Raw genomic sequence first — 21,906 nt, forward strand, 5'->3', positions numbered from 1 at the left:
AGTCTCTTGATCAACGTGTGGACTGCACCTTCCCGAGCACTAACTAGATGTGACCCTGGCAATATTTTACCTGGGCTTGTGCAGATGTATCAACGTGTACGCACCACCACATCCGATTAATCGCTGGAGTTTTATTTTCCCAACTACATGAGCTTTATCGACTTCCTCTGGTTAAGCCCACGGTTCTATGTATCAGGACAATTGCATGCAATAGGTTTTTCCTTTAATGCACCCACATCTGACGATATTGTGGTCGCCACTCAGTTAGCCTATCCCAACAACACAGCTCGTCGTCTTTAGATGTGCTCTTGTGCTATGAAACAAATTGATTGATTGATGATAACGATGATGGGAACCTCAAAGCACTTGTACTTTGATGTGTCCACTCTCTCCTCGTGTCTTTGTCCGTTTTATGTTACAAGCTCCTCTGTGAGCCTTGGATCATTGGGAAAAAGACAAGACTCAAAGCAAAACCTTTGTAGTAAGAATAAGTTGTTGGCTTATTAGTTTAGCTTCAATGTTCTCTAATTGATTTCAAGATGATCCACCTCCCAGCTCCTGGTTTTAAGACTTTATCTTTTCTACCATAGTGACAGTCACTTTGACATCTTGAAATATGTCTGCAAGAAAAACACTGCCAAGGTCGCATCTGGAATTCTTCCGGCCTCTTTTCCCCTCCTCCTTTTGTGGTTGTTGGGAATGGAGGATCGCTCCTAGTATGTGGGCAGCTCAAGTAGAAGGATATCGGGGTAGCTGGCATGCCATCATGGCCAGCCCTGATACTATAAATGAGATGTTTGCCTCCGTGTGACAGGGACCAGGGGCGACCAGGGTACAGCGTAGGCCGACCACCAGCATACTCGGGAGGCTATGAAGATGAAGACATGGTATGTCTGCTGACATAGCTTAAGTGCACTTGTATAATCTTGTTTAAAAATTTGGTCTCTGGCGAAGTGAGAATTATTCAAATCTTCATATATGCAAATTAGCAATGCTTTGCCTTTTTCTTGAAAGCATTTCTTTGGTTACTTTCCTGTCTTTATACCAAAGGCAACAATATAGCTTTTTATCATAAAATTGCAGCCTGGTGCATGTGTACAACTGTGCAAGTCGAGTGGATTAAAATATCTTGTCTTGTCTTTTTTTAATATTATTTTTACTGACACGTTATCTTGTGATTGTTCTTTGCCGAATGTCTATTCATTTTTTTATTTTTCCCCATCTTTTTCTTAGGGACAAATGGCATATGGTAAGTTATCATTTTTACCTCCGCCACCGAATGTGGATGGAGGATATGTTTTCACCTCTGTATGTCTGTCTGTCTGTGAACAAGATATCTCAAAAGGTTGTGGACGGATTCGGACGAAATTTGGCGGAGAGGCTGGGTGTGTGGCAGGGAAGAAATTATTATATTTTGGTGAAGATCTGGATTCGGATCCGGCTGGTATAATTTTTTAAAGAACACTGCTGCTTGTGAGCACATCGGGGAGGGGTTATGGAACTCTGTCTTAGCACGAACAGTATTCATGTGACCTTGTCCTTCAAGAGTGAAGGATAAAATGACGTGCAGGTACCGGAGAGGGATTGAGCCACCTGCCATTGGGAGGTATTATTAATCAAAATATTCTCAAACAACATGTTGTAATGATTCTACTGCAGTATATACTTGCGTTCATTTGTATAATAATAATAATAATAATAATTAGAACTGCCACTTTAAAACTGCTGGCAGTGATGACCGGTTTACTCGCACCCACTTTTGATATAACCCCACTTTTGATACAACCCCACTTTCATTGGACATGCTTTGACACAACCCCGATGCGACCTCGTTTTGTCATTTCTGTTCCTCACAATTCTATCTCTCTCTTTTATTCATAGTTATTATTATTCACAGTTATTCTCAGTTATTCAGTTATTTTTATTCACAATTCTTTTTATTTTTATTCTCTTTTATTCACATTCTATCTCTCTTTTATTCATTCACATTCTATCTCTTATTCAATATTTATCTGTTCTCTTTTTTATTTTATTTTATTCTATCTCTCTTTTATTCTTTTTTTTTTTTTTGGTAAGTTTTTTTTGGTAATTATTTTGGTAATAAATAATTCACATTCTATCTCCCTTTAAACACTTTTTTTTTTTTTAATATCTCTCTTTTATTCTCTTTTATTCACAATTCTATTCTCTTGTTTTATCTTTTATTCACATTTTTTATTCTTTTATTCTCGATTCACATTTATTTTATTCACTTTTATTCCATACACACACACACACACACATCCCCCCCTTCACACGCACACATCCCCCCACACGCCCACCCCCAACACACACACACACACACACACACACACACACATCCCCCCACACCCCCATCCCCAACACACACACACACGTACACACACACACACATCCCCACACACACACACATTTCCCCTATCCCCCCCCTCCCACACACACACACATACACACACCCACACACATCCCCCCCTACACACACACACACACACACACACACAAACACCCCTCCCCCCACACATACACACACACCCCCCCCCACCTCCACACATACACACACACATACATCCGCCCCCCCACCCCCCTCCACACGCACACCCCAACCCCCCCCCCTCACACACACACATATCCACCCCCCCCCCCCCACACCCACACACACACACAGACATCCACACGCACATCCACACGCACACACACACACATCCTATGGGCGCACCTGTGGTGAAAATTTCACGTCAATCCGTGCAATGCTTGCAGAAAAAGCCATTTTTAAAATAAAATAAACGTGAAATTGCAGAGCCAGAATTATTTATTTTATCTGAGAAGCCAAACGAGGTTTCTTCTTCTTGAGCATCTCACAACTGTGTCAAATGCGATCGAGTTAAAAAAAAGTCAATTTGACCAAATCTGTTTTCTTTGTTTGTTAATATACCTCAGCTGTTGACAAATCTTCAATTATAATTTTATTTGAGGTTAAAATAACCACGAGAGGTCGGGTGATCGTAATCACATCCTGGAAGGACAAAATGGTGCGTTTCTTCTTCTTTCAACAATAAAGACATAGCTTCGAGATCGCACATCCAATCATCTTGAAATTTTGTGCACTTGTTCCGCATACACGTCAGGTGGGTCGACGACAACCGTTGACTACCTGATGGTGCGTCGGCGAGATAGGGGGCACCTCCGGGACACAAAGGTGATCCCGGGGGAGGAGGCTGTTTCACAGCACCACTTGGTTGTCTGCGACATAAGGGTGAAAGGTGCGAGGAGAGCTCGGCGGGTGAAGTACCAACCGAGAATGAAGGTGTGGAGGTTGAAAGAGGTGACAGTAAGGGAGGCATTAAAAGAGAGGCTGAGTAGGGTAGAGGATGATGTGGTTGAGCTTGAAAGTGGTTGGATGTCAATGAAAGCTAGTCTGTTGGGCGCCGTTGGTGAGGTATGTGGATGGACAAAAGGACCACCGAGGCATTCGGAAACATGGTGGTGGGATGTTGAGGTTGGAAAGAGGATTGACGAGAAGAGGAAGAAGTTCAAAGAGTGGCAGAAGGCGAAGGGTACGGGAGCAGAAACAGCAGAGCATGAAAGTTATAAGGCAGCCAGGAAGGCTGCAAAGAAAGAGGTAGCAAAGGCGCAGGAGGCATGTAGGAAAATGTTCGGAGAACGCTTGGATTCAGAAGAGGGTCAGAAAGCAGTATTCAGGATTGCAAAGCAGATAGCGAAAGAGGTGTGATGTGATGGGGGTGAGTTGCTTGAAGGATGAAGTGGGACAAATCGTTGTCGACCCAGATGGAATTAAAGGAAGATGGAAAAGATATATGGAAATGCTGTTGAATACAGAGAATGAATGGGATGGCAACATAGAGAGTAACCCAGTTTTAGGACCGGTAGAGAAGATAACTGAGAAGGAAGTTGAGGAAGCGATAAAAGCAATGAAGAGTGGAAAAGCGGGAGGGCCGACGGGAGTTGTGGGAGATATGTTGAAGGCAGCAGGAAGTTGGGGTGTGAAGAGAATGACAGAGATCTGTAATTTGGCGGTGAAAAAAGGCCGCATTCCAGTGGATTGGGAACTGAGTACCCTCTGGAGTGTGGCTCGTACCGAGCGATAAAGTTATTGGAGCATGGAATGAAGGTATTGGAAAGGGTGTTGGAGAGGAGGATAAGGAAGAAAGTGAAGATCGACGAAATGCAGTTTGGATTTATGCCAGGAAGAGGAACGACAGATGCGCTTTTCATTGTGAGGCAGTTGCAGGAGAAGTACATGGATAAGAGGAAGAAGTTGTTTTTTGGGTTTGATGATCTGGAGAAAGCATTCGATAGGGTTCCACGCAAAGTATTGACATGGGCATTGAGGAAGTTAGGAGTGGAGGAATGGTTGATCAGAGTAGTGATGGCAATGTACAAAAGAGCACGCACAGCTGTAAGGACGAAGGACGGGAACAGTGGTGAGTTTGAGGTGAAGGTGGGAGTGCATCAGGGGTCGGTACTAAGTCCACTACTATTTGTAGCTGTGATGGAGGTGCTGGCTCAGACCGTAAAGGAGGGTTTCCCGTGGGAGTTGTTGTATGCAGATGATCTGGTGTTGATTGCGGAAAGTATGGATGGACTGAAGGAAAAGATGAACAAGTGGAAGGAATGTATGGAGACAAAAGGTCCGAAGGTGAATATCGGAAAGACAAAGGTGATGGCAAGTGGTAAAGCATGTGGTGAGGTGGAAAGAACTGGGAAGTGGCCGTGTGCTATGTGCAGGAAGGGTGTCGGGGTGAACTCCATTCAATGTACAATGTGTGCTGAGTGGGTTCATCAAAAATGTAGTGGTCTGAGAGGGTCATTAACCAGTGTGGCAGCTACATTCAAATGTAAGGTGTGCACAGAGGGAGCTGCAGATGGAGGAAATGTTGAGTTGGATCTTGGAGACGGCGTGAAGCTGGAAGGTGTGAAAACATTTTGCTACCTCGGAGACATGCTGAATGGAGAAGGTGGATCAGACTCGGCAACGGTTGCTCGAGTGAGATGTGCATGGAAGAAGTTTCGGGAACTGAGTGGCGTGCTGATGAGGAGGAGAGTGTCGCTGAAGCTGAAGGGAAAGGTGTATGCTGCATGTGTGAGAAGTGTTATGATTTATGGGAGCGAGACATGGGTAATGAACGTAGAGCAGCAACGAAGGCTGGAAAGGGTGGAAATGCGAATGGTTCGATGGATGTGCGGAGTATCGTTGAGAGAGAGGAAGACAAATGATGAATTGCGAAAGATGATGGGAATATTGCCTGTGATTGATGCTGTGAAGAGGAACAGGTTGAGATGGTTTGGTCATGTATTGAGGAAGGATGAAAGTGACTGGTTGAGAAGAGTGATGGAAGTTAATGTAGAAGGAAGTAGAGGACGGGGAAGACCGAGAAAGACTTGGCTAAAGATGGTGGAAGAAGAAATGCGGGCAAGGGGGTTAACAAGGAGAGATGCAGAAAATAGGGCAAAATGGAGAAGATTGTCATGGGGACCGCAAGGCTAACCCCCGCTCTAGCAGGGAACATGGCCTTAAAATGCATGTTGTTGTTGTGTTGTTCCGCTTGATGAGAGCTACATTGCATTAAAAATTCAAGTCAATCAATGCAGTGGTTCAAGAGTTACAAGTTTTTTAAAATTTTCCTTCCATTATTTATTGCGGCCAAACCATGTGACTTGTCAAAACGTCTCAAGTAACATTGAAACATCCCCCCATGAGAAACATTTGTGTAAAGTTTCCACTCTATCTTCACAAATTATGGAGGTGATACCATTTCTAGTTTGTGCTTAAAAACGTCATAACTGAAACCATGTGTCGGATGACGTCGTGCTGGGAGGCTTTTTTGTTCGTCATGGGTGTGCGAATATGCATGCCAAGTTTGGGCTCGATCCGTTCAGCCGTTGCGGAGAAAAAGGGGTTTCCGTGGTTTTTCACGAAAAACAAGATGGCGGCCGAACCATGTGACGTATGACTTCGAATTTTTTTGCATTCTGAGTTTTTTTTTAAACTAAGCATCTGGGGGGAAAAAATCTCATTTTCAGGGGAGAAAAATTGTGTTTGACGAATTCTAACCTCTTAACGTTAGCATTTTAAATATACTCAATAAACATGTTTTTTGTTCCCATTGCAGAGTTCTTTAGAATGAGCCATTCCTCAAATTTTTCCATTGAGCCGTTTCGGAGATACAGAGGGGCAAAGTTGAAGATGTTTTACAAGATGGCGCCCATACCACGTGACCTATGACGTCATAATTAGCATTTAAAAAATTATACGAGCCTAGTCGATCATTTGATGAAAAATTCCTGTCAATCCGACCAGCGGCTGCTGAGAAACTTAATTATGAAGTTTTCGGAGGTGCAAAATAGGGCGGAATAATAAGAAGAAGAAGAAGAAGAAAAACTCTAGCAGAAATAATAGGTTACTCCATTTCATGGAGAGTAAACCTAATAAAATGGTTTATTGAATTCCATGTATCGCAACAGCATTTCAAATTTCGCGTGAATTGCATCGTAAAAGAAAATTAAGCAAACAAAAAATGATCATTTAAAAATACAATTTTTTTCAAATGTGCCATCAATGAACAATGATGCAATGAAATACAATTAGAAAATAATGAAAGACCGATTAATTATCCCTAAACAATGCTAGGTATGAAAAATGAATTTACCTGTTTAATTCACACATAATGGGGATAGGAGAGGCATTGCAGAGATTATGATGTGTTCAGGTGTTCACAGTTGGTTTGTCTTTGCACAAAATGGTGTCGCCTCTTGTCACTATGTTTCCTCCTCCAGCAGGGTGCAGTTATGGTGGAATTGGGGGTCCTATTATGAGTTCCCAAGTCTCCATCCCCAAGGATGTAAGTTACGAGCCTTTCCTGCTTTGGCTTTTTTTCCTCGTCAAGTTGTCCAAACAGGCTCTTTCTTGTCCTGAAGTTTGATTTTGAACTTTATCGAGATATTTCTGAGGTAATGCGGTGTGACGTTAATTGTGCAATCTGCCCTGACATTTTTGGCATATTTTGTGAGAAGGTGAAATGACATGCTTTTTATTGCTTGTTACTCGCAAAATCGAAGATTCCTCAAGTATATTGGTTGGTCTTGTGCATTATTACTTGGCAAAAAAATTGTGTGTCTGTGTCTCTGTCTGTCTGTCCGCTCACTTATACTTGCCTACAGGTCACAATTTTAAACCGATCTTCACGAAACTTCACCAGATGGTAGAGTTCGTCATAAGGAAAAAAAAATTAGCCCATTGATTTTGAGGTCAAAGGTCATCTTGGGGTCAAATTTCTAAAATTGCCATTTTTCATCCGATTGACTTGAAAATCGAGCATCATTTGCACATTGAGTCACCAAATTGGGAAACCAACTATTTTTGAGTGCAAAAGTTCAAAGGTCAACTCAAGGTCGAACTTCCAAAATCAATTTTCACGCGATTGACTTGAAAATTAAACCAATTGCATAGTGCATCACTGAATTGGGAAACCAACAATACTTGACGTCAAAGGTCAACTCTAATATCAAACTTCAATTAAGTTAAAACTTCAAATTAAAATTCAACTAAATTAAGGTTGAATTAAAACTTCAAATAAGTCAAACTTAAAATGTCAATTTTCATCTGAAAAATCATAAATTTTAATCCGATTGACCCGAGCTTTGATTGAGATCGTCAATTTTAATCTTAATGGAATAGACAATTTGATGTATCCATGGTAACTTTTTTGGGGGGAGGGGTGGATTTTGCAAGTATCGTGCTCTGCACGACGTCTTCTTCTTTTATTTGTTTGTATGTTTTTATTGATTCTGGCATTATTTATTCCCTTCAGCTTGCCGGTTCCATCATCGGCAAAGGAGGACTGCGCATTAGGCAGATTCGCTCCGAGTCCGGCGCTTCCATTAAGATCGATGAGCCCCTTGAAGGATCAGAGGACCGTATAATCACCATCACAGGAATCCAAGACCAGATCCAAAATGCACAGTTTCTGTTGCAGAACAGGTGTGTCATGGTCTCATAAAAGAATAATGTTGACCAGCGCAGTTTTGGTTTTGTGCTTTCTCTTGAATGGGTAAGAGGGGATTTGGGATTATTCTGAATGACATATTTTAATTTATTTCCCTGCTTACTGTAAATGGCTCTCCTTTGAATTTTTGCCTCAACATCTACTTGTTGGTATTTTTTATGTGCAACGTTTTGAAGGATTGCTTCATCGAAGCGGAAAGGTGATGGATATATGTTTTGTAAATACCGTAAAAAAAAAAATACAATTTTTTTTTTTTTTTTTTGCGTACAAGTCAAATGTGCTAATTTCCCCATTTTTCTTTCGTTTATTCATAGATGAGTCAATTTGAAGTACAATACAAAGCGAGATCAACTCTGGTAGTTAGCAAAACTGTTTGAGATGACCTTTCGGATAAATTTGGAATGACAATATTTTTCAACATGTTTGTTATCATATTGAGGTACAGCATTTAAAACAAGCTGCAGAATCATTATCAGTATTGGCTCATGGCACATGACATGTTGTCACAGTTCACTACACCTTTATAAAGATAAACACTTGACACTTGTAATGCAAGCACTCAATGTTTGTCCACCTTTGCAGCCACAATTAGCCTTCTTGATTTTCTTGGTAGTCCGCAACATATCCTTCGCTCTCTGCCAGTCCTGAACACATCCTCGTTGACACCGTATTTCCTGTGCACAGCCAAATTCCCACCATTTTCCTCAGCGAACTTAACAACTTCCAACTTAAAAGCTGCTGTGTTCTACTTGCATGACTTTACAGGAGGCATTTTGAGATGACGTAGTAATGATGCGTACGTATAATTAGGATTGAAAGGGATTAAGATTATGCCACGCGCTGGCCCATTAGACCAAGCGCTGCATTGAAACAAAATGGTGATTTAACTCCGAGCTCAGATGAAGTAAGATCTTGCTGCCCTAGGAATTTTAAGATTCTAAATGTCCCTCGTGAGTATACAACAAACAACAACAACATGCATTTTAAAAGGCCATTTTCCCTGCAAGAGCGGGGATTAGCCTTGCGGTCCCCATGACAATGTTCTCCATTTTGCCCTATTTTCTGCATCTCCCCTTGTTAACCCCCTTGCCCGCATTTCTTCTTCGACCATCTTTAGCCAAGTCTTTCTCAGTCTTCCCCGTCCTCTACTTCCTTCCACATTCATTTCCATAACTCTTCTCAACCAGTCACTTTCATCCTTCCTCAACACATGACCAAACCATCTCAAACTGTTTCTCTTCACAGCATCCATCACAGGCTCTATTCCCATCATCTTTCACAATTCATCATTTGGCTTCCTCTCTCGCAACGATACTCCACACATCCACCGAACCATTCGCATTTCCACCCTTTCCAGCCTTCGTTGCTGCTCTACGTTCATTACCCATGTCTCGCTCCCACAAATCATAACACTTCTCACACATGCAGCATACACCTTTCCCTTCAGCTTCAACGACACTCCCCTCCTCGTCAGCACGCCACTCAGTTCCCGAAACCTCTTCCATGCACATCTCACTCTTGCAACCGTTGCCGAGTCTGATCCACCTTCTCCATTCAGCATGTCTCCTAGGTAACAAAATGTTTTCACACCTTCCAGCTTCATGCCATCTCCAAGATCCAACTCAACATTTCCTCCATCTGCAGCTCCCTCTGTGCACACCTTACACTTGAATGTAGCTGCCACACTGGTTAATGACCCGCTCAGACCACTACATTTTTGATGAACCCACTCAGCGCACATTGTACATTGAATTGAGTTCACTCCGACACCCTTCCTGCACATAGCACACGGCCACTTCCCAGTTCTTTCCACCTCACCACATGCTTTACCACTTGCCATCACCTTTGTTTTTCCGATATTCACCTTCAGACCTTTCGTCTCCATACATTCCTTCCACTTGTTCATCTTCTCCTTCAGTCCATCCATACTTTCTGCAATCAACACCAGATCATCTGCATACAACAACTCCCACGGTAAACCCTCCTTTACGTTCCGAGCCAGCACCTCCATCACAGCTACAAATAGTAGTGGACTTAGTACCGACCCCTGATGCACTCCCACCTTCACCTCAAACTCACCACTGTTCCTGTCCTTCGTCCTTACAGCTGTGCGCGCTCTTTTGTACATTGCCATCACTACTCTGATCAACCATTCCTCCACTCCTAACTTCCTCAATGCCCATGTCACTACTTCACGTGGAACCCTATCGAATGCTTTCTCCAGATCAACAAACCCAAGAAACAACTTCTTCCTCTTCTCCATGTACTTCTCCTGCAACTGCCTCACAATAAAAGGCGCGTCTGTCGTTCCTCTTCCTGGCATAAATCCAAACTGCATTTCGTCAATCTTCACTTTCTTCCTTATCCTCCTCTCCAACACCCTTTCCAATACCTTCATTCCATGCTCCAATAACTTTATCGCTCGGTACGAGCCACACTCCAGAGGGTCACCTTTCCCCTTGTATAGAGGGACGAGGGTACTCAGTTCCCAATCCACTGGAATGCGGCCTTCTTTCACCACCAGATTGCAGATCTCTGTCATTCTCTTCACACCCTAACTTCCTGCTGCCTTCAACATATCTCCCACAACTCCCGTCGGCCCTCCCGCTTTGCTACTCTTCATTGCTTTAATCGCTTCCTCAACTTCCTTCTCAGTTATCTTCTCTGCCGGTCCTAAAACTGGGTTACTCTCTATGTTGCCATCCCATTCATTCTCTGCATTCAACAGTATTTCCATATATCTCTTCCATCTTCCTTTAATTCCATCTGGGTCCACAACGATTTGTCCCACTTCATCCTTCAAGCAACTCACCCCATCACATCGCACCTCTCTTTCGCTATCTGCTTTGCCATCCTGAATACCGCTCTCTGACCCTCTTCCAAATGCAAGCGTTCTCAGAACATTTTCCGACATGCCTCCTGCGCCTTTGCTACCTCTTTCTTTGCAGCCTTCTTGGCTGCCTTATAACTTTCATGCTCTTCCTTTTCTGCCCCCGTACCCTTCGCCTTCTGCCACTCCTTGAACTTCTTCCTCTAATCGTCAATCTTCTTTCCAACTTCATCATCCCACCACCATGTTTCCGAGTGCCTCGGTGGTCCTTTTGTCCATCCACATACCTCACCAACGGCTCCCAACAGACTTTCTTTCATTGACATCCAACCACTTTCAAGCTCAACCACATCATCCTCTACCATACTCAGCCTCTCTTTTAATGCCTCCCTTCCTGTCACCTCTTTCAACCTCCACACCTTCATTCTCGGTTGGTACTTCACCCGCCGAGCTCTCCTCGCATCTTTCAACCTTATGTCGCAGACAACCAAGTGGTGCTGTGAAACAGCCTCCTCCCCCGGGATCACCTTTGTGTCCCGGAGGTGCCCCCTATCTCGCCTATGCACCAGCAGGTATTCAACGGTTGTCATCGACCCACCTGACGTGTATGTAACAAGCTTATTATCCTCTTTCTGGAACTGAGTATAACAAATCAGCTCCATCAGCAAACTCCAAAATCCTTTCGCCTTCTCCATTTCTCACACCATATCCGTAACCCCCATGAACTCCCTCAAAACCGTCCATACTCCTTCCCACATGTCCATTTAGGTCTCCTCCTACCACAACAACTTCCTCATCTTTCACGTATCCCGCACACCTCCTCCTACCACAGATGACGTTCACCAAGAGCTTTCCAATCATCATTTTCACCATCATCAACCTATCACTCACTGTATTCACACTCACCACACTGTCTACAAACTCCTCAGAAAACAGCACACCAACACCATTCACGCCCTCCGGGCACCCTTGCCACACAAACGTGTATTTCTGTCCCTGCCTACCCTTCACCATTCTCACACCACTTCCCTTCCATCTCGTCTCCTGCACACAACATTTGTCCACTCTTCTTCTGACCAATACTTCCACCACTTCTCCTGATCTCCCTGTCATTGTCCCTACATTCCACGTCCCAAACCTCAGAAACTGATCCCCACGTCGGGCATCAGACGTTTCATCGTCATAAATGGAGTGATTTCCACCCTTGCTTCGATCGGGTTCCCCACCTTGAGTTTTGACGAGAGGGAGTGGGGTCCCCCATGGGGTACTTCGGGCTGTGCCCTGCCCATATCTCATTGTAATTGTCATGGTTCTCTTCTTGAGGCAATGTTTTTATGGCCGGATGCCCTTCCTGACGCCAACCCTTTTAGGGGTTGAGTATGGAGAAGACGTATAGTAGTCATATAGTAGTAGTCACTCCCTCGTGAGTATAGAGAAGACATAATTGATGTGCCATTGCAACCAATCCACTGGGGCCCTGATGGCCCTCCTCCATCTGAAGAGCTTGATTTAGCTCTAAGCAAACTTGCTTCGGAGACGTAAGGGAGGTCGGAAGACCGGCGTCCCTACCCACCTTCCAAGCTGATTATATGTGGAGGAACCAAGCTGTGGAATAGACTACTTGGGTTGATGCAAATATGAGAAGAACAGATGGCCGTTGGTGACTGGCAGGGCACAGAGATGGTTTCTATCCCTAAAAAAGGTGACCTTCAGATATGTGATAACTGGTGTGACATCAGCCTTCTTGATGGAGTCGATAAAGTCTTTGCTAGAATTTTAAAGGAACGAGTTAGACTGTTGCGGAGAATATCCTGTCTCAGGAGTCCTAGTGTGGATTCCGGAAGGGCCCTGGGTGGGGTGTGTGTGTTTCTGATTTTTGCTGCTCAACAGCTGGTAGAGAAAACCAGAGAGCATGATGACTCCTTGATCATGCTGTTTGTGGATTTAAAGGCCTATGACTTTGTGCCCAGACATTCCCTGTGGTAAGTGCTGGAGAAATGTGTGCCACTAATTAAGCTGCACGTCTTCAGAATCTTCCATGCAGGTAGTAGTAGTAGTAGTAGTAGTAGTAGTAGTAGTAGTAGTAGTAGTAGTAGTAGTAGTTGGTAGTAGTAGTAGTAGTAGTAGTAGTAGTAGTAGTAGTAGTAGTAGTAGTAGTAGTAGTTGGTAGTCGTAGGTAGTAGTGGTAGTAGTAGTTGGTAGTAGGTCGTAGTTGGTTGGCACGTCATCAATCTTCCATGCAGGTAGTAGTAGTAGTAGTTGTTGGTAGTAGTAGTAGTAGTTGTTGGTAGTAGTAGTAGTTGGTCGTTGTAGTTGGTAGTAGTAGTAGTTGTAGTTGTAGTTGTAGTTGGTAGTTGGTAGTTGTAGTTGGTGGTAGTAGTAGTTGTTGTAGTAGTAGTTGTTAGTAGTAGCAGTTGTTAGTAGTAGCAGTTGTTAGTAGTAGCAGTTGTTAGTAGTAGCAGTTGTAGTAGTGGTTGTTAGTGGTAGAAGTTGGTAGTAGTAGTAGTAGTAGTTGTTAGTAGTAGTAGTACTTAGACAGGGATATATCCTCGAACCCAACTCATTCAATGTATATTTCAGTGCCCTCGTCTACAAATGAAGGGAGCGGTGCATCTGATGTTCAAGCATGGCATGAAAGCTGTTGGCGACCATACAGCAATGGCACAGTTAAACAAAGTGAGAGTAACAGGGTTCCAGTTTGCGGATGATGCAACAATGCAGCCACAAGATATGCCTTTGATCAAGCAACAGATGCTTTTGTCCAGTCAGCAAGAGATTTGGGGATAGCATTGAACACTGACAAGACAAAAGGGCTGGTTGTCGGGCCACATAAAGGAAGGTGGTGATGTTGCACCAGTGTAGCTAGAAGACAGGACTACTACTTTATTTCAATTCAATGTTATATTCCCAGTACAAATCGGAACATGGACAGGAAGGCCAGTCTCATTTTAACGTACTTGGCTCAGAAATTGTCCCGATCGCACGTGCGTAGAGAGAAGTGAGGTAATATTTTTACTCTGTCTACCTGTCTGGTAGTAAAACAATTGAAAATCTTTCGAAAGCGTACTGTTGTATAGGATGTCATAATTGGACACATGGCAGGCACGAATAACTAATATAATGTGCTCTATAAGGTGATGCAATAGACACAGCAGAAAATGGCGGTAAAACTGGAATTTACTTATTTATGCGACATGTACAATCTTTATTTTATTTAAATTGATTTATACACTTGGACTGTAGAACACAAACTGCCTTCATAATACTTTTGAAAAACCTGCAGTTTTCACTATTTCAAATTAAACAAAGGTTCAATGGAGTGGTGTTCAGGACTGCTTCTGGATTACTTCAATCGCACTACACTTTGGAGTTTTTTAACGATCATTAAAATCACCATATTATTACTTCCGCCACCAAAGGTGGACGGACGTTATGTTTTCACCCCTGTCTGTCTGTCTGTCCGCTTGTGAACAAGATGTCTCAAACAGTTGTGGACGGATTCGGACGAAATTTGGCAGAGAGGTAGCATATGTGATGAGGACGAAATGATTAGATTTTGGTGAAGATCAGGATCCGGCTACTAGAATTTTTAAAGTGATTCTTCACCATTGGGAGATCGAGCCAAAAACGATACATAGCAGGCTATCTCAAAGGTATGGATGGATTTGGACGAAATTTGGTGGACCGGTTGGGTGTCTGACAAGGACAAATCGATTCGATTTTGGTGAAGATCTGAATATGGATTCGGATATGATAATTATTTAATTTTTTAAGTGATTCTTTCCCATTGAGTGATGGGGCTAAAACCAACATATAGCAGGATATCTCAAAACGTTATGTACGGATTTGGACTAAACTTGGTGGACAGGTTGTGTATGTGACAAGAATCGATTCGATTTTGGTGAAGATCTGGATCCGGATCCAGCTTCTAGAATTCCACTGATTCTTCACCATTGGGAGATCAGGCCAAAAACAATATAAAGCGCGATATTTCAAGAAGTTATTGACGGATGATTTTGATAAATGCGATTCTGTATTGTGATGTTCTGGCCGACTCTGGGATACAAAAACCTAAACTGTTCACTTGGTGGCGGTATGCTCTCTACTGAGTGTCGTTCTAGTTTAAATTGAAGTTCCACTTTGTGGGGGATGTCGTGTTCGATGAACTTGAGTTTGGAAGTGATTCTTCACCATTGAAAGATGGGGTCAAAATGATGTACTGATAAATGAACAGTTTTAGTCGGAGCTATGTTCCTGGAAAGCACGACTTAAATTGATATGATTTAAACTGGTCAGTTATTTTACATAATAATTACCATAACTAAAATACAGGAGATGTGTTCCAGCATTCCAGTACTCCATATGTAAAGTCTTACTAAATCACAAATTATACATTTTAATGAGGAATGAATGAATGATCGTTTTGAGGCCATTTTCCCCCGCTAGAGCGGGGGTTAGCCTTGCGGGCCCCATGACAATCATGGTTCCCTGTTTGAGGCAATGTTTTTATGGCCGGATGCCCTTCCTGATGCCAACCCTTGGTCACGCTCTTACGATGCGCAGGGATACGGTGTACCTATTCTAAACCGGGGTACACACCGGGATCATTCATCCCAGCAAGCTGGTACTCAATTTGCCGACCTCGGAAGGAATGACAGGCTGAGTCAACCCCCCTGGCGTTAATTCAGCGATCGACCGGGATTCGAACCCAGGATCCTAGGATCCCAAGCCGGCACCCTAACCGCTAAGCCAACACCAGCAATACTACTTTTAATGAGGAATACTAAATAATAGAGGAAAGGTTGTTGAAGATTTGATGACAAACGTTCGAATGGTAAAAATGTTGTGGCTTGGAGACACACTGAACCTCAATGGTAAATAAATAAAGAAACACGGAAGCGATTTTAAAACAGAAAAATATTTTTTCTCACACTTGACGTACTGTGACATGGCCGATAAGGGTTTTTCTCGCACTTGACGTGCTGTGACATGGCCGATAAGGGTTTTTCTCACACTTGACGTGCTGTGACATGGCCGATAAGGGTTTTTCTCGCACTTGACGTGCTGTGACATGGCCGATAAGGGTTTTTCTCGCACTTGACGTGCTGTGACATGGCCGATAAGGGTTTTTCTCACACTTGACGTACTGTGACATGGCCGATAAGGGTTTTTCTCGCACTTGACGTGCTGTGACATGGCCGATAAGGGTTTTTCTCGCACTTGACGTGCTGTGACATGGCCGATAAGGGTTTTTCTCGCACTTGACGTGCTGTGACATGGCCGATAAGGGTTTTTCTCACACTTGACGTGCTGTGACATGGCCGATAAGGGTTTTTCTCGCACTTGACGTGCTGTGACATGGCCGATAAGGGTTTTTCTCGCACTTGACGTGCTGTGACATGGCCGATAAGGGTTTTTCTCACACTTGACGTACTGTGACATGGCCGATAAGGGTTTTTCTCGCACTTGACGTGCTGTGACATGGCCGATAAGGGTTTTTCTCACACTTGACGTACTGTGACATGGCCGATAAGGGTTTTTCTCGCACTTGACGTGCTGTGACATGGCCGATAAGGGTTTTTCTCGCACTTGACGTGCTGTGACATGGCCGATAAGGGTTTTTCTCGCACTTGACGTGCTGTGACATGGCCGATAAGGGTTTTTCTCGCACTTGACGTGCTGTGACATGGCCGATAAGGGTTTTTCTCACACTTGACGTGCTGTGACATGGCCGATAAGGGTTTTTCTCGCACTTGACGTGCTGTGACATGGCCGATAAGGGTTTTTCTCGCACTTGACGTGCTGTGACATGGCCGATAAGGGTTTTTCTCGCACTTGACGTGCTGTGACATGGCCGATAAGGGTTTTTCTCGCACTTGACGTGCTGTGACATGGCCGATAAGGGTTTTTCTCGCACTTGACGTGCTGTGACATGGCCGATAAGGGTTTTTCTCGCACTTGACGTGCTGTGACATGGCCGATAAGGGTTTTTCTCGCACTTGACGTGCTGTGACATGGCCGATAAGGGTTTTTCTCGCACTTGACGTGCTGTGACATGGCCGATAAGGGTTTTTCTCACACTTGACGTGCTGTGACATGGCCGATAAGGGTTTTTCTCGCACTTGACGTGCTGTGACATGGCCGATAAGGGTTTTTCTCACACTTGACGTGCTGTGACATGGCCGATAAGGGTTTTTCTCACACTTGACGTGCTGTGACATGGCCGATAAGGGTTTTTCTCACACTTGACGTACTGTGACATGGCCGATAAGGGTTTTTCTCGCACTTGACGTGCTGTGACATGGCCGATAAGGGTTTTTCTCGCACTTGACGTGCTGTGACATGGCCGATAAGGGTTTTTCTCGCACTTGACGTGCTGTGACATGGCCGATAAGGGTTTTTCTCGCACTTGACGTGCTGTGACATGGCCGATAAGGGTTTTTCTCGCACTTGACGTGCTGTGACATGGCCGATAAGGGTTTTTCTCCGTAATTAATTATTTTCTCCATATTCTCATCATGTATTCCTTGTCAGTGACTGAAACTGATAATAATGTCTCTTTACTGACGACGTTAAAACGACAAGATGTAACCTGATACGACTTAAACTGATCATTGCTTATGGAGCACAATATTTTCAAAAAAGTTGAAGAATTATGCCAAAACTTGGTGGATGAATTAGGTACGTGACAATAACAAGCTGGTTAGTTTTTGATTCAGGTACAGATGTCGATCCGGCCTATCAGTGGGATACAAAACGTACATTGTTCAGCCTGGCAGAGGTATACGCTGTGCAGAGTGCCGTTCTAGTTCTGTGTGCAGGCACGGTGAGCTGGGCAGGGGCCGTGTGGAAGACTAGTGATTTTGTTGTTTACCACTTGCACATGCACAACAAGTCACGGTCTGCCGCACGGAGCCGCCTCTCGTCTTCATGGAAGGGTACACAAGTGGGTGCAGTTAGGCAGTTGGCACTTGGCAAACTCTTCATTTTTCCCTGTTTTGCTTATTTTTTACTTTAAAGCTTCTGGAGGGGCTGCAACAACAACAACATGCATTTTAAGGCCATTTTCCCTGCTAGAGCGGGGGTTAGCCTTGCGGTCCCCATGACAATCTTCTCCATTTTGCCCTATTTTCTGCATCTCTCCTTGTTAACCCCCTTGCCCGCATTTCTTCTTCCACCATCTTTAGCCAAGTCTTTCTCGGTCTTCCCCGTCCTCTACTTCCTTCTACATTAATTTCCATCACTCTTCTCAACCAGTCACTTTCATCCTTCCTCAACACATGACCAAACCATCTCAACCTGTTCCTCTTCACAGCATCAATCACAGGCAATATTCCCATCATCTTTCGCAATTCATCATCATCTTTCGCATTTTGTTGTTTACCACTTGCACATGCACAACAAGTCACGGTCTGCCGCACGGAGCCGCCTCTCGTCTTCATGGAAGGGTACACAAGTGGGTGCAGTTAGGCAGTTGGCACTTGGCAAACTCTTCATTTTTCCCTGTTTTGCTTATTTTTTACTTCTCTAAAGCTTATGGAGGGGCTGCAACATAGATTGATACAAACATGTAGACAAATACAGTACATGAAACACCTGACCTGACTTAAATTCGCCACAGTTTGGGGGGGAGTGACATCAATCACCAGAGCACTCTGGGTACCGGTGATGCCATTTTTTGGTGTCACTTTTCTCGACAATTCAGCGGGTCAATTAAGGAGGATTTTCCTCCTCCCCATTGATGCCAGCATCGAAGGCAGGGGTCCTTGAAACCTTGAACAGTCCTTGAACCCCCTTGAAATTCCTGGAATAATGGAATTGGGGGGGGGGGGGGGGGGGTGGGACATTTTCCAGTATGAATAAAAGTGGGGGGGGGGGGGACTTTACATGTGTAATTAATTGCAAATTACCTGCGTTGCTGCAGCGGGTGGTATCTTAGACATGCAGTATAAATTATTGTACTGTACCTATCTCTGCGTCAACACCATCAAAATCAATTCGTTTGTTTATGGTTATTATTTCCATTAGTGGTTCTTAACTCTGGCTTTCAAGAGGTAAACTTCCTGGCGGTGAACTGAACCAAGTGCAAAAAAGTTGAGGAAAGTGATGTCTTTGATACAGAGCGTGGAGGTTTTAGATAAGCTTGTTTCAGGTGAGAGTGTGCGGTGTCGTTGGGCAGACAATGGTGTTACCGTAGTGTTGGGCGAAATTGATTCCCAAGTGCTCGATTCTTGATTCCAGCCATGTAATCGAAAGCAATTGATATTTATTCCAAATACTTCCGAGAAAGAAGTGCTTTCTGTCAGAATTTTCTTTTTTTTCACCCTTCGATTGGTGTATTAACTCTCTGGTAAGGCATGCAGATGGATGGGGCCAGGCAACAGATTAACTGATTCGCATGAAGGTCTTGTAAATTATAACAACCTGTCGTTCAAGAGGTTCAGAAGCAAGCGCATGTTTGGGACTATTACAGAAAGGATAAAGAAGACAGCTCAAAAGTTTGATTTCTTTGTTCAATAGAGTTTCCATGTCACCACCATACATCCAATATGTTGAAGCATTTGAAAACCAAGCACCAGACTGAGTACCAATTAGTGACAGTTGAGAATGTGAAATCAAAGACACTCAAGTCTGCAACACCAACAAATCACAATCGATCATTCAAAGCATGTTCTGTAAATACTTGAATTGTAAAAGTATGGCGCTGATTCCCCAAGCCAAAATCACATTAACTATATATATATATATATATATATATATTTTGTATACAAGATCGAGGCTCGTGAAAGAGCTAACATTAATCACACAAAGACAAACCGACACATAAAACATATAACATGGGGAGCGGTAGCCAAGATTGGGAGAGAGGGGGAAGGACACAAACACAACATTTGAGAGCAGGGACATCAAGAGATCTGTGGGAGGGAGAGGGCTTTGGGGGGAGGAGAGGCTTGGGAAGGGGGGGGGGGGGGAAGAGGTATAAAACATATGGACACTGCCAGGACTTCCAGGAAAGAAGTTGGAATTTCAAACAAAATGGATCTAGGGTGAATTAGCAGGGGTAGAAAAGATCAAGGTTTTGGATGGGGGAAGATAAGAGATGGTGGTGAACAGCTGTTTTAAAGACCTGGAGGGAGGAGTGGGATTGAAGGGAGTGTGGGAGTTTGTTCCAGAGGCGGGAGAAAAGAGGAATGAAAGAGTGAAGGTGAGCAGAGAGCCTGTATCGCTTTATGCTGATAAACATGATTGTGAGGGACATGCAGCCTGTATCGGTTGTTGAAGACTGGCATCAAAGGCTTTGTGATGTAAAGGGTTTGTTTAGACTTTGTTTGTTCATCAAAGGCTTTGTTTAGACTGTAAAGTAAGCCTGGTGTTGGCTTACCTGTTCGGGTGCTGACTTGGGATCCTCGGATCCTGAGTTTGAAACCCGTTCAATCGTTGAATAAACACCAGGGGGTTGACTCAGCCTGTCATCCTTCCGAGGTCGACAAAGCTCCCACCCCCTCCCTGCTCTTGAGCTCTCGAGCACTGGTACGGTTTTCCAGATGATATGAGTTCGATTCCCAGTTTGGGCATGTAATATCCCCACATATATCAATTTAATTATTTATTCCTGTTCATTAATCTTTTTGCTTTCTTGTCTGCAGTGTCAAGCAATACTCTGGCAAGTGCTTCTGATGGGCAAGTAAACAGGAGCAGAGTGCTGATGTCAACAAGGAATGGCTGCATTCGACCTTAGGGCTTCTGCCCAAAACAGGCGTGTGCTCCTCACAGCATTTTGACGTGATTCTTGCATCTCTCCCTCAAGGCTGGATATGTAATTGTTCCCCCCACCTCCCCCCCGGCCCCCCCTCCCCTATGTTTGTCTTCAGGGTTTTAAAAAATTGACAGCAAATGACTTTCTTTCTCTTTATGTTTTCCCACTGTGTTTGATACAAATGTGGTATGGTGATCGTTTAAATAGTTGACCCTGTAAACCCAAGGCAGAGTTTGCCTGTTTTTGTTTCCAAATCATTTCTTTATTAATAAAAGATGGTGATTTTTTTTTTTCATCACCAACCCTTTAAAGCAAGTGATATTTGGACTCGGCATCTTTAATTGGGCTCTGTCTAATGGCTCAGAGACTCGCTCTTAGGTTTCTCATTCTCATCAAGTATCACTCCAAGACTGATCTCTGTTGCTGCCAAAGTAAGCCTCATGGTAGGTAGCAGACATTGTTAAAGCTCGGTGGTTTGCTGTTGTCTTACCGGTGTTTTTTGGAATTTACCCAAAGTACCGGCACATAACTACCAGACATCTTGGAAAGGTGATTTGTGTATTTACTGTCCATGAGCCATGTACGAGCAGAGCAGACATGATGGCCAGTAAAACCTCATCTGAAAGAATGGTAGACTCCATGTTCAACAAGCAAAGTGCAAGGCAGACTTGATAGTCAGGTGGAAGCGAGCAGTGCACAGCCTCCATGATCTCATCAGAACCTCATTTCATTTAATCTTTAACCCACACATTACCTTACATTAACCCACACATTACCTTAGATTAACCCACACATTATGCAACAGGTAAATCTGCGTTGAAGAAACTACGAGTCCTGTACAGATGTCGAAGATTCTTCTCTCAACAGTTGCTTCAACTATATAAAGGATTGGTTCGTCCTTGCATAGAGAACTGCTCTCACATCTGGGGAGGTTCGAGCTCCACATACTTACTGGACAGAATTTAATCCAAAGTAATCCGACTTATCAACTCTCCCAATCTGACCAACTCGACCCTCTCGAATTACGCCGCAAAGTTGGCTCTCTTTCTCTTTTCTACAGATATTACTTCGGTTTCTGCTCCCAAGAACTTGCTGCTTGTATATATCCACCATTAGCAATACCACGGAATATTCGACAAGCCACTACATCTCATGATTATTATGGCTATTGGCAACTCGAGGGTGGTTCGTTATGATGTTTGTTTCGTCCCCTCCACTGCCAAACTATGGAACTCTTTACCTTCCCATGTATTTCCAAACGCTTATGATCTTCCCCT

The 21,906-nt window shown here is 43.7% G+C and overlaps 1 protein-coding gene across 8 annotated transcripts in view; it reads left to right on the top strand.

The window, feature by feature from the left end:
• The window catches only part of HNRNPK (heterogeneous nuclear ribonucleoprotein K), a 37,157-nt gene extending 16,209 nt beyond the window's left edge, over window positions 1-20,948 (top strand). For 4 of the 8 annotated variants that reach the window (XM_078771753.1, XM_068107014.2, XM_068107012.2 and 1 more), the window contains 5 exons: window positions 815-887; window positions 1,234-1,249; window positions 6,814-6,878; window positions 7,848-8,017; window positions 20,520-20,948. In XM_078771753.1, the coding sequence (XP_078627879.1) occupies window positions 815-887; window positions 1,234-1,249; window positions 6,814-6,878; window positions 7,848-8,017; window positions 20,520-20,550 (355 nt within the window). In that variant the 3' untranslated portion in view covers window positions 20,551-20,948. The remainder of the gene's footprint in view (window positions 1-814; window positions 888-1,233; window positions 1,250-6,813; window positions 6,879-7,847; window positions 8,018-20,519) is intronic. The other 4 variants (XM_078771754.1, XM_078771751.1, XM_068107013.2 and 1 more) reach the window with 1 other exon arrangement.
• Window positions 20,949-21,906: the final 958 nt, after the last annotated feature.

Source organism: Myxine glutinosa, chromosome 2 (assembly GCF_964187855.1).
Source record: "Myxine glutinosa chromosome 2, kmMyxGlut1.1, whole genome shotgun sequence".
NCBI classification, from domain to species: domain Eukaryota; kingdom Metazoa; phylum Chordata; class Myxini; order Myxiniformes; family Myxinidae; genus Myxine; species Myxine glutinosa.